We start from the raw sequence: 13,506 nt of genomic DNA, 5'->3' as shown, positions 1-13,506 counted from the left end.
GCAATAGAGCCTCTGTCCGCCAAGGACACGTGAAGAGAGCATGAGAGTAGGAAGGAGACCCCCCCAATTTACTTGGATGGGTAAGGACTTTGATTCCTAGAAAGGTGGGGGGAATATTAGTGACAACATGGTAGGAAGGGCAAATAATTTCCTCCTGCATCTAGTGAGATCAGCCTTGCTCGCCTAGAAGCCGAGCATGGCTCCCAGGAAGTTCTGAGCTGGAGGAGGAGTGGGGGAGGACGCTGTACAAAGGCCAGCTTGGGCAGCACAGGAGAAATGGCAGCTCTGCATTGGCAAGGAACATATGGAGGCCACTGAGATCCCTGGGGTGGAGGGGGGGTGGGGCCCCAGATAAGCCATGTCTACCTCAACATTTAACTTGGGAGTCAACTCATAGGATCTGTCAGTTATTGGCTGGCTTAAGTTAAAGGCAGGAGAAAGGTCAAAGGGGGGGAGAGAAGGCTGGTAGCTTAAAAGACTAGGAGAGAACAAAATATGTTAGAATATCTATATACGTATGTCGGGGGGGAAGCCACTGCCAAAGGTGGATGTAGAACCATTTTCAAGGAGTGTGTCTTCCAAGTGTCGCTGTCCCTGGTCTATTGTATCCCAGGGGATCAGATCTGGGGTCACGCTCCAATAGTACGAATGCATACTGAGAGTGGGAACAGTTACAGATGAACGATATTCCTAAAATTCAGCTTGCACGCGACTAAAAGGAGTCTTTAACAGTGTTAGGTAGGCTGCTTGTATGTACTCGATGCAATTCATCAAGTATTGATCATGCGTTTCTTGTTAGCAAAACGTTGTGTTAGGTAGTGGGGATGCAAAGAGAAAAAAGAAGAAAAAGTCTTATATTGTACTGAACTCATCAGCTTCGAAACTGATGAATAAGTATATAATGGGAGGATGCAAAGAGCCTGGAAAGATCCGGGAAGAATTCATCCCTAAAGGGATGGGCACCTGTGGGATTGATCCAAAGTGGGCTCCAAGTCAATGGAGTAATGAAACTGGGGGGATGGGGAAAAGGGAGCCGGCCAAGTACTCGAAAAGGACCTGATAGTCCCTTCAAATGCACCCCTGGCCAGCGACCGTGCTACTGTCATGGAAAACAGCTACTCTTGCCTGGGGAAGGCACGGCGTAGGTCTTCAGAAGAACAAAGCTCTGGACAAAGGCTGAATTCTGATGCAAAGTCCCTGCTTGAGACTCAGTAAGCTCTATCCTGTAGGAAGGAAACCTGCATTAGAGGTGTCCAGAACCTCATGGGAGAATCAGGGCTCCACAGCAGCCAGCAATAAAACCAGCAACTTCAGCTGTCTCAGCGCACAAAGGATGGCGACCCACAATGGGGTGAAGAAGCCGTTCTCAGGACTGAAAGCAAATTTTACCTCGGAAAGGTTGTCAGTCAATGAATCTTGGGGGGGGAGCAGGGATGACAGACACCACTCAGAAAGGAAATATGATATACAGAAGCATGGGAGAGGGTGGTGGGGAAAGCTGGGTAGCACTCTGTCCTTCGAGAAGAAAAAACAAATGACGTGCAGGAGTCCTGAGCGGCAAAAGTTAAACTGGAGATGGAAGCGAGATCAGAAATAAGCAATAGGCGAGAAGTTCAAGTTTGCTCTGATGCAGAAAGGACCTAATGTCCTGGATCCCATTCTCATCCACCAGGAGGAAATGGTCACTAAGATGGGAAATAGGGGGATTCTGGGGGAAAGCAACTATTGCTTCATCTGAGAACTTCTGGTAAACCAGAAAGGAAGACTGATAATAGTCTGCCGTGCAAATGGTCTATTTATGAATAGAGCAGATGTCTCTGGGCTCAAAGAGAGGACAGACAGGAGCCTACAATTCTGCCAGGAAAGCCATAGGAGGAATAGGAAGCTCTTAAGAATGAAATTGTGAAGAAACAAAGAGAAATTATTGAAGAGACAGAGGTGGATGCGCAGGAAGCTCATTAACCACCCTAGATGAACAGTGGGGACACGTTGCAGGATATGGGAATGAGGGGCCATGTTGCAGAATATGGGAATATGGGAACAGGAGAGGGCAAATGTGCTGAGGGTGAGGGGAGGCTGGCCAGGAAGCCCGGGCCCAGAAATGAGTGGGTTTCTGGGCACAAGGAAGGAGGATAGGGTCAGGTCACCTCCCAGCATGGATGACAATGAGGATGAACAACAAAGGCAAAGCGGAGATGGTTAATTCTTCTTTGTTTCTGGTTTCTCAGCCCTGGCAAAGGTTTGGGGACTGGAGGAAGCTGAAGAAAAGGACTGGTAGTGAATTGAAACCAAAGATAAGTAAGGAGACAGTAAGACAGCACCTAGATGGATGTCCTTGAGAGCTCCATTTCCCAGGATCCGAGGGACCACATCCTAAAACACTGCAAGGACCAACAGAGTGACTGCTGAGACTGTCGAGGATCTTTGAAAAATTACAGAGAACAAACAGGAAGGCGGCTGCAGGACTGGGAGGGGGGCAAATACTGAAAAAGGGAAGAGAACAGAATTCACCGACTGGAGGGCACGGAGCCGAACGTTCACACGATTTCTGGCAAAACTGAAGAAGGCGGGATTAGAGGGACAGTCAGGGAATAAATAGAAAAGAAGGCGGGGAGGACGGAGGGTCGGCATGGCTTCATCGCAAACGGGCCAGACTCGAGGTGCTTTTTCTAAAAGGGGTTACTAGGATGGCAGATGAGAGGAGCGGCGCAGGGGTGGTTCGTGTGGGTTCTAGCAAAACATTGGACAAGGTCGTGTTTTTCTTTTGACAAGATGAAGCTAAACGAGCCAGAAAAGAAGTACCACGAATTGGACGTCCCTAATGGCTGGCCAGGACCCGGCCATGAATAGTTTACTATCAACTGAGAGGGAAGTCTCTAGTGGAACGCTCCTGGCTCTCCTGCCGAGTGAGATTCTCTGGCCTAAGCAGATAGCGAGGCTGGACCCCAGGGAGGCTGCAGCCGCTCCCCCTCCCAAGCTGCAGCCCTCTGGGCCAGGGCCCGGGGGCTGGTCTCTAAGCAGCAATGCTCTCCCATGGGCTCTGGTTTTAGAATCCTGAGTTGCTGTAGCCAAAGAATGATCCCATTCTGAGTGGTCAAGCCACTGAGAAACCCCAAAGTCAATGGAGGTCGTGGGGGCACCTGCTAGAACTTTCCCACCGCTCGCACAGTTTTGGAGAATCCAGAACCGCGCCACAGAATCGAAAGAGAACAGTTAAATAACGCTTTGCCTTTTTCCCCAGTGTCTCACTCTGCACAGAAAGTATGAGTCAAATGCCTCCCATTGATTCTATCTCGCCATTGACTCGGCTTTGTATCTCCCCGAGATTTTGTATAACTGCCTAAGTCACGAAGTTCCTGGTCTCTGAATAAAGTTCAGAAGTCCAGTCTTCTCTCCGAGTTAAGTTTAAAAGTTCAGTTTTCCTACAAGTCACTTTAATGAAAAGAAACCTGTTATCTCTATACCACTAGATGTCCTTCAAGGAAGCCCGGTCCATTCTCTCGGTACCACGAGGCGGCCTTGCAGGTGATGGAATCCACCCGAGTTTCCTAGTGACAAGATGGGAATAGCAGCTGCTGGGCGGATGCTTCTGGCTTAGTAAGAAACCGAACCGTCTTCCCCAGCCATGATTGTGCCGTCTGGTTTTTGGCTGCTCCTTTTGTCCACAAAAGAATGTGTCGGCCCTCATTCGGGGTCTTTCGGCTTTCCGAGGAGCTAAAGCTCTTGGTGACTGGCAGCCTTACCAATAAACTGGATATTTTCAAAACTCTGTTGCCTCGGTTTACCTTCATTTCAATCACGACGACGGTAAGGGAGAGAGAGGAAGGTAAACATCTATGAAGGGGCTCAGTGGCCATGACGAGGGAGGGGTGGCCCGGACTCACTGGAGCTGAGATTTTGCGGGTTCGGACCCTGATCTGCGGCCACTAAGGCCGCCTGTGTCCGGGAAGAAATGAGGAGAGCAGACCGGATGTACCAGGAGCTGGTGCAGGTGCACACGAGCACAAATGCATGATGGGCGCACACGGCGAGCACCCCCCCCCCCCCACTGCTGACCACACACGGTCCCAGCTGCTCCAGGGCCCCCGGGGACATCCCACTCGCTTGGAAGGGAAGGGGAGAACACGGGAAGATTTTGGGGGGAAATACAGAAAGCTTCCCTGGGGAAGCCTGAGGGCAATGGACCTCCAAAAGGAGGGGAGCCCTTCACTTTGCTGCTCCGTGGCAGCTCAAGGTCTGGGCACCTGCACAGGGGACTGGGGACTGGTGGGGCCCTCCTCCCACGTGCCTGTTGGGAGCCCCCAAGCTCAGTGAATTCACTTTCTAAAGCTATTCACTAGCTCCCCTCCGACGGACGTTTCCCCCAAAGCCCAATTTCTGTGAAAATTATCGGCACCTTAAAGTGCTGCTCAGGTCGCTCTGTCGTGCAGCTGAGAGGGATCTGAGGAAGCTCGTGCAACCCCTCCCCCTCCCGATGAAGAGGGTCCGAGAAGCAAAGGGGCTTGCCAGGCACCCAGGTAGGAGTCACCTGCTGGATCCAAGCTCAGTGTTCTAGCCACGAGTGGGTCTGAGGCTCTCCCTCCTCTGTCTGTCTCCCTCTCTCTTCCTCTTTCTCCCTTTCTGTTTCTCTCCCCCTCATCTTCCCTCTCTCCTCTTTCTTTCTTGCATCCTTCTCTTTCTGTCTCTCCCTCCCCTCTCTCTCTCTTTTTCTTTGTGCCCCCCTTCTGAGCTCTGTTTTTGTTTTTCCCTCCTTTCTCTCTCTCTCCTTTTTCTTCTTTCTGTTTTTCTCTCTCCCCTCTTTCTTGGCTCCCTTTCCCCCTTTCATTGTTTCTCTTCTCCCTTCCTCCCTCTTTTTTCTTTTTTCTGTCTCCCTCTCTCTCCACCCCCTCTATTCCTCTGTGCTTCTTTTTCCATCCTCCCTCTCTCCTCTTTCTTTCTTGCTTTCTTCTCTTCCTCTCTCTCCCTCCTCTCACATTCTCTCGCCCAATCTCTCCCTCTCTCTTCTAGACTCTCTCCCTGTCTTCTTCCTCTGTCCTTGTTTCTTCCCCTTCCTCCTTATCACCTTTTCTTCTTTGTTTCTTTTTTTCTCTCCCCTCTCTTTCTTTGTCCCCTTTCTTTGTTTCTCTTCCTCCTTCCTCCCTCTCTCCTTTTTTCTCTTTCTCTCTCTTCTCTTCTCTTCTCTTCTCTTCTCTTCTCTTCTCTTCTCTTCTCTTCTCTTCTCTTCTCTCTCTGTCTCTCTCTCTCTGTCTCTGTCTCTCTCTCTCTCATCTCGTCTCTCTCTCTCTCCCGATCCCATCCTCCTTCTCTCCTCATTCTTGTCTGTCTCTCTCTCTCTCTCTCTCTCTCTCTCTCTCTCTCTCTCTCTCTCTCTCTCTCTCCCGACCCCATCCTCCCTCTCTCCTCATTCTTCTCTGTGTCTCTGTCTCTTGTCTCTCCTTCCTGCCACTTCTCCCTGCCATGCTTGCTCCTTTCCTCAGCCTTGCCCCTAACTGCGCCCTCTCTTTCAGGCGCGTGGGCTCTGGGACACAGCTGCTCGCTGCAGGTCTCTCCTCCCAAGGGCTAATGCTTTGGGCACCCTGGGGGCGGCAGGCGGTGCTTTCCCCTCTTACTGAAGCAGATAATGGGCTCTGTCCCACAGCCTCCCCCCGTGTCTCTGCGCCTCTGAGACACCCCTGGTCCCGGGTCCTGGGCCCCCGCGTCGGACTGGGCAGTTCCCTAAGCGAGAGAGCAACCACGAAGAGCCCCTCCAGAGGCTCTTTGCCAGCTCAGCCTGGTGCCCTGCTAGGGAGCTTGTCCCTTTGTGCCCCCTCGTGCCCCCTGCCCTGAGGACAGGCCCAGCCGGGCTCCCTGAGTGAAGGCCAAGGCGGTCTTACCCTGTTTCTCGCTTTGATCCGTTTATAGACGAAGTCCGGGAAGGTTTTCCGAGGAACAAAGCGCCCCGATCCTGGCGTGACAAATAGATTCCCATCTTCTAGCACGATTTTCCCTTGGCTGATGACCACAGTGGGGGCCCCTCGGCACTCGGTTCCCTCAAAGATGTTGTACTCCACGTTCTGTGGAGAAAAGCCCAGGGTGAGTTCGGGAGCCAGGAGCGATCTCGGGAGCCAGGAGTGAGTTTGGGAGCCAGGAACGCGCTGTTCAGCTTTTTAGGATGTACGGAATGGACGAATGGCAGTGATTATAATGACAATTTTGTGGTTGTTCAATCGTGCCCGACTTTTCCTGACCCCTTTGGGGTGTTCCTGGCAAAGATTCTGGAGAGATTTGCCATTCCCTTCTCCAGCTCATTTTTACAGATGAGGAAAATGAGGCACACAGCTAGTAATGTCTGAGGCTGAACTTAGGAAAGTTTTCCCGTCTCCTGATGGGCCCCAGTCCCTGCTTGGCTGCTTCCCTCTGAGCCGCCTCCTGCCCTCTTTGGGGCATTTTTAAAGTGTTCCATTGACTCCAGTTAAGTTCATTTTGCAATTCAGACCAGCAGAAAAGGGATCCCCTCTTGCTGCTGGGGCCTGGGGCACCCTGAGGGTGAAGGGGCTGGGGCATCCCTACCTGCTCCCTGAGGGTCCCACTCTGGTGCCCGCCTGCTTGCTGGGGACCATGCCCTGGCCTTGGCCGGGCACGGAGGAGGCGCCTGTCAACTCTCACCGAATGCCAGCTGCTCCTGCCCGGGGCCAGCCAGGGGCCTCTGCCAGGGCGAGCGCTCTGAACACCGGTTCTTGGTCCTGGTGAGCGTGCTGGGGACAGCCTGGAGCAGCCAGACAGGTGCGGACAGCGGGGGCGGACAACAGTGCCAGCACGGTGGGCGCCGGGACTCGGCCCAAATTGGGTTCCGTCAGCTACTAAATGCGGTTCACCGTTCCCTGACTCGGTTGGGGCAGCCTTGAAGGGCCACCTCCACATCTGTGCCCCCGGCCCCTCCGGAAGTGGGATTTCCAGGTTCACATTAATAGGCAATTATCGAGAGATAGGGAGCACAGTGCTCTCTGACCCCAGGAGGCAAGCCGAGGGAGGGAGAGAAGGGGAGGAGCCAGAGGCTGGGGCTCACAAACGCGCTGTGGATGCCAAGGCAGTTCCTCTGGGGGACACCTCCTCATCCTGGCCCTCCACAGGGAGGGGATGTGACCCTCCCTCAAACGGAGGTGCAGGCCTTCAGGTACAGAAAATCTGAGTTCAAATCCAGCCTCAGACACTAGCTGGGGGGCTCTGGGCCAGTCATTTTCCCTATATTGCCCCAGTTTCTTCATCTATAAAATAGGGACACTAATGGCAAAAGATTATGAGGATCAAAGAAGATGATAACTGTAAAGGGCTTAGCTTAGTGCCTGGGACATAATAAGTACCATGTAAAGCTGCCTCTTACTACCACTCCTGCTCCTGCTGCTGCTGCTACTTCTACTCTAACTACTACTATTGCTACTATTACTAGTACTACTGCTTCCACTCTTATTACCATTACACCACCATCACTACCATAACTACTACTATTGCTACTACTACTAGTACTATTACTGCTTCCATTATTACCATTATTACCATTACACCACCATCACTACCATAACTACTATTGCTACTACTACTAGTACTATTACTGCTTTCACTATTACCATTATTACCATTACACCACCATCACTACCATAACTACTATTGCTACTACTACTAGTACTATTACTGCTTTCACTATTACCATTATTACCATTACCATTACACCACCATCACTACCATAACTACTACTATTGCTACTACTACTAGTACTATTACTGCTTCCATTATTACCATCACACCGCCATCACTACCATAACTACTATTGCTACTATTACTAGTACTATTACTGCTTTCACTATTACCATTATTACCATTACACCACCATCACTACCATAACTACTACTATTGCTACTACTACTAGTACTATTACTGCTTCCATTATTACCATCACACCGCCATCACTACCATAACTACTATTGCTACTATTACTAGTACTATTACTGCTTTCACTATTACCATTATTACCATTACACCACCATCACTACCATAACTACTACTATTGCTACTACTACTAGTACTATTACTGCTTCCATTATTACCATCACACCGCCATCACTACCATAACTACTATTGCTACTATTACTAGTACTATTACTGCTTTCACTATTACCATTATTACCATTACACCACCATCACTACCATAACTACTACTATTGCTACTATTACTAGTACTATTACTGCTTCCACTATTACCATTATTACCATTACACCACCATCACTACCATAACTACTACTATTGCTACTATTACTAGTACTATTACTGCTTCCATTATTACCATTACACCGCCATCACTACCATAACTACTATTGCTACTATTACTAGTACTATTACTGCTTCCATTATTACCATTACACCACCATCACTACCATAACTACTATTACTATTACTACTGCTGCTGCTGTTATCATCATCATCATTATCCCACCCCCACCTCTTCTCTCCCCTCTCCTCTTCTTCCTTCTCTTCTTTCTCCCTCCCTCCCTTCCTTCTCCTCCTCCTCCTCTTCTTCCTCCTGCTCTTCCTCTTCTTCCTCCTCCTCCCCCCCCCCCCTCCTCCTCCTCTTCCTCTTCTTTCTGCAGACTTGGAGCCGGCTGGGGAGCAGCTCGGGCAGCCCACGTTTGCCTCTGTGGCACTGAGGGGCGAGTGGCCGTGCATCTGCCTAGTTTCACGGGCAGGCGTCCAGGCCGGGATTCCTCCCAAAGCCGAGCAGCGCCGGCTCCTCGGTGCCCCCGACAGTGCCCTCCCAGCGGCCGGAGCAGGCGGTGAGGTGAGGGGCGGGGGCGGGACGAGGCGGTTCTTACCAGATGGTGGCTCTTGGCGGAGATGACACTGGCAGCTTTGGGGTTCCATATGACGAGGTCCGCGTCAGACCCCACGGCCACCCGTCCCTTCCGAGGATATAAGTTAAAGATCTTGGCGGCGTTCGTGCTGGTCACGGCCACAAAGTCATTCTCGTCCATCTTTCCCGAGGCCTAAAACCAAGAATAACTCTGTGAGGGCAGAAAGTCTCCAGCTGAGTCTGCCCCGGGCTGGTGGAGTGAGCCTTCCCACAGACGTCGTGGGGCAGACTTCCCGCTTGCTCCTGCCCTTAGCCACGCCGGAAGTCAGAGGGGAGCGAGGGACGCCGGCCCCCTCCCGCAGGGGGAGTATCGGCCGGAATGGTCGACGCCAGCCCACAGCTGCCCCTGGGCTTCAGGGAGGCTCAGTAATTCCTTCGGCCGTGGATCTTCTGCATCTCACACTTATCAGTCAGTGTGGGGGGGTCTCCCTGTGTGAACACTATGAGCTCATTTGCTACTGGCTCCCTCTCAGCACATCCTCGGGCAGCCCGGGCACGGAGAGGTTTGGCCATTGGTCCTTGGCCACACGGCCTGAACGGAGGGCTTCCCGCTGCCCCAGGTCCCTCCCACTCCGGCCCAGCGGCCACGCTATTGGCTGGGGGACCATCTGTGGAACACGCTTCCATGCGTGCAATGAGCCAAGAAAGGTGGGCCTGGGAGGCTCCCCCCCCCAGCTTCCCCCGCAGCGCCATCCTCTGGCCAGGTCCCCTCAGGGCCTGTGTCTCTGCAGGGCCGTCAGCGGGGCTGGGCCTTCCCGACCCGGAGACTTACCACGCATTTCTCCCAAACGATGGCCATCCTCTCCTCAATCCCATTTGTGCCTTCGGGAATCAGCGTGAAGTTGTCCTTGCCGACGGCTTTCTGAGCCGTGGAGAAGGTGCAGTGGGCACTGCCAACAGCCTGCAGGTCCCCACTGGAAGAGAAGGCACGGCAAGCGTTGAGGCTCCCCCCAGGCTGGGCTTTCCCCAACGCCGCTTGGGCGCGGACTGGGCTGCCCCCTGACTGGAAAGGAGCGATTCCGAGCCCACCTCGTGCCTCTGCTCCTGTTCTACGTGGAAAGGACGCGACAGCTCCTGGTCTGGGTTCCCCTTGGGTAAAATGAGGGTTAAGGTCTCGACCAGCACAGGGCCTGGGGAGGGGGTGGGACATTTGTCACTAAGGACGTTCCCCACAAGGCCACCTGTCCTTTCAGAGTCAAGGACCTATTTAGTCCTAGACACAGTCCAAGTCCGACCTAAGGAGAGTGTCAGCTTCTCCCGCGGCCTTGGCGCTGGGCTGTGCCAGGGGGCACAGTGCCCGGCACCAGGGCACCACCAGGACAATGTCCGTGTCTATGGCTCCCACCCCAAGCGGTTCTGGGGGCAACGGATCGGGCAACGGCGTGGAGAGAGGCAAATGGGTGACGAGCACGAGAGCTCGGTCACGGGAGCCTCCAGCACGTAGCCCCTTACCTTGCGAGCAGAGATGAGAGGTGGTCGGGCGTCATGGGGTCCGGGCTTATCGGGGGGGAGGTGACAAAGGCTGCAGCCTTGGCCCAGTTCTTACTCCAGTAGTGGGAGCCGTCAGTGCCCAGGCCGGCGGCGAGGGGCTCTCCATACACAACAGTCCCTAAAGGAGGTGGGAGTTTGCCTTCAGGCCGGATGCAAAGTCTTCCAAAGGAGCAGAGCAAGTGGGGAGCGGAGCGAGGGGGGAGCGGAGCGAGGGGGGAGCAGAGCGAGGGAGGAGCCAAGCAAAGGGGGGAGCCGAGCGAGGGGGGAGCTGAGGCGGGCGACGAAGCCAAACACCACCAGAGCTGGCTGACTAGCGGCCACCCGGTCCTCTGGCCTGGCTGCCTTCAGCCAGTCTCATTCTGGGAAACTCTGGGATGAAACCCGGGGCTCCTCGCCTCCCACACACCCAGGCAGGAATGCTCCTGAGCCCGGCTGCTATTTAGGGAAAGGACCAACCCCTCAGGGAGACGAACCCCAAGCTGTGAGATGGAAGTTACTCAGGGCTGAAAACCCGAACTGTGCTGGAGAGGGAGGACGGGGACTTTTCAGACAAATCGAGAGTGTGCGGGGGGGGGGGGGGACATGGCAGGGAGCGTTTGGGTCTAGTCTAAACAGTTTTTCTCATGGGCTCGGGCTGCAGACCAGCTGAGCAGGAGGGAGAAACGGATGCTGGGACAGCACAAGCCTGGCCCGGAGGCGTGATGGAAGGCTTCGGCCAGCCACGAGACACCCGCTAAGAAACTTCATTTACTTAGAACCTTTTCTTCAGGAGGCGGCCCCGGGGACACCCGGAGAGGAATGACCGGAAGCACAAAGTCCCTCTCGTGTCTGCTGCTGTTTCAGCTCTAAGGCCAAGATGCCCTCCCAGGAGAAGCTGCTCAAGCCTGGATTGACGCTGCCTGCCTCAGCCCCTCCCCGTCAGCGAGCGAGGCTCCTTCCCAGAAGGCTGACGCGGGACCTCACATCATTGCCCTTTGCATCTGCTGCCCTGCCTGGTCTCAGTGCCATGGAACGAGACAGCCCCATTCTAACGGCCCCGGGGGCCCACCTACCTTCCTGCCTCATTTTGCATGTTGTCTCCCCCTTTCTACTATAAGCTCCTTAAAGGGGACACCGTCCTTTTAATTGCCTCCCCAAACCTTAGCCCAATGCCTGGCACATGGTGGGCACTTTATTAGATTGGACCGAAGAGAAGACGTGGGGATCGCCTTGGCAAGCACTGACTTGGGGGAAGTTCGGAGGAGACACAGGAGGCGGCTGCCTTGGGCTTGAAAAGCGAAGTCACAGGTAAGTGGCAGGGGCCGCACCCTCGGGAAGAGAAGGCGGCCCAGGAGGCCGGTCAAGCTGCCAAGAATAAAACGGTCATGACGGAAAATCATCCGACGGAGCAAGAACAGGAACGTTCTGAAAAAGGCACCGGCCAGCTGAAGCGGCCAAGATTCGTACAGAAGCTGGAAACCAGAACCCTGCCCATGGGGCGGCGCGGGAAAATGGGCCCCAGGATGTTAAAGCGGAATGGCCGGGGAGCCCTGTGGCCGCCTGCTGGAGAAGGGGAGGACCAGGGAAGCCATCTCAGCCCTGCTGAGAGAGCCCGTGGCAGAGAGACTTCTCTGCTGAGGAGAAAGCCGGGCTTTGCTGTGCAAAGGTCAGAGGGCTGTCTCTTGTTCAGCCATTTCGGGTGCCTGGCTCTCTGCAATCCCTTTTGGAGTTTTCTTGGCAGAAAGGCAAGGGCCACAAAGCGGGTATGGGAGGCTGGATTTGCACTCTGGGCTTCCTGGCTCCACTTTGTCCCCCGCATTATTAGCCAGCTGCCAGCCGGACCGTTGATCCCCAAGATGGGAGAGCCTGGGCAGTGGCACGGGGGGCAGAGTGCCAAGCCTGGAGTCTCAACTCTATCTGCCTCAGTTTCCTCATCTGCAAAATGAGCTGGAGAAGGAAATAGCAAACCACCTCACTTAGCCAAGAAAACCCCCAAAGTCGGACACGACTGAGAAGTGACTAAGCCGGCTACCCCGAGGAGTTCCAGCCCCTCGTGGGGGTGGAGTGGTGGGGAGTCACGAAGTCCTGGTGTGTAACCTCAGCCACGAGCAGCTCAGCCGCTCGTCTGCAAGCTCTCGTCCCTCATCGCCGCCTGGAGCACTCACTCGGGCAGCCTGTCCCGGGTCCCACGGTTAGGATACGTCCGAGGGGGACTCGGGTGTGCTGGATCCTGAATCCAGTTCTCCCTCTTTGTCTGGCTCCCTCTCCCGGTGAAAGTCTCAGCCAAATACAGGACAGTGAAGGCGAGCGAGGGAGTGAACGAGATCTGGGGGGTTTGGAGGACCACGAGGGAGTCAGTAAAAAAGTGGGGGGTGTAGAGGTTGGGAAGGAGAGCTCGTGATGGAGGGCTGCATTAAGGGGGGTCTAGCATCAGAGAATGCTGGGGGGGGGGACAAGCTCTCCCTTGGACAGCTCGCACCCGGGTGCTGTGCTCAGGGCTGGGCCCCACACAGCGGAAGGGACACTGCTAATTCGGCCAGAGCCTAGAGAAAGGCGTTTGAGGCAATGATCCATGGGGATCGGGGCTTCTCCTTGGCAACTTCCATTGGAAGCCCCGCACCCAGGAGGCTGCTCCAAGCACAAGTTGGATGGCAACGTAGGTGTGACAAGGTCTATCCTTATTCAAGCTTGGCTGGGGGTCTGGCGCTTCTGGGCCGTCCACAGATGCCATCAGGAGCCGGGGGGACATTGTGCAGCCCGATTCCAGGAAACTGATGCCAAGTGAATAAAGGGTGGATGGGGTTTTCAGTCAGAAATCTGCCTCTCCACTCACTCCCTTGTAATTTTGGGCAGATGATCTCCACGCCAGGGGGCTGTTTCCTCCAGTGATAGGAGTTTTGGGGAACAAGCTGCCTCTGGAAAAACTGGATAAAGTCAGTGTCTTGTTTGTTCTCTTGGACTCAGCCTAATCTTCAGGCTCTTGGTCCCTCTGTCTCCTTTGCTGGCCCTCCTCTCCATGCCCCCCGGCCATGGGGCCCTCAGGGCTCTGTCTCCGGCCCTTGTCTCCAGAAATATTAGCTCATCAGCTCCCAGGGATTTAATCACCATCCACTCCCTATCCCTCCCCAAACTCTCTCCTGACCTTCAACCTCAC

At 54.1% G+C, this 13,506-nt stretch overlaps 1 protein-coding gene across 1 annotated transcript in view; it reads right to left on the bottom strand.

The window, feature by feature from the left end:
• The window catches only part of DPYSL4 (dihydropyrimidinase like 4), a 74,876-nt gene that overhangs the window by 25,223 nt on the left and 36,147 nt on the right, over positions 1–13,506 (bottom strand). Inside the window, exons 11-14 of the mRNA XM_051973880.1 lie at positions 10,335–10,491; positions 9,655–9,796; positions 8,845–9,015; positions 5,874–6,053 (exon numbers count right to left, since the gene is read on the bottom strand). Coding sequence (XP_051829840.1) covers positions 5,874–6,053; positions 8,845–9,015; positions 9,655–9,796; positions 10,335–10,491 — 650 coding nt within the window. The remainder of the gene's footprint in view (positions 1–5,873; positions 6,054–8,844; positions 9,016–9,654; positions 9,797–10,334; positions 10,492–13,506) is intronic.

Source organism: Antechinus flavipes, chromosome 2, assembly GCF_016432865.1.
Source record: "Antechinus flavipes isolate AdamAnt ecotype Samford, QLD, Australia chromosome 2, AdamAnt_v2, whole genome shotgun sequence".
NCBI classification, from domain to species: Eukaryota; Metazoa; Chordata; class Mammalia; order Dasyuromorphia; family Dasyuridae; genus Antechinus; species Antechinus flavipes.
The sequence above is the reverse complement of the archived record's forward strand: the minus strand, read 5'-3'. Positions and strand labels throughout refer to the sequence as shown.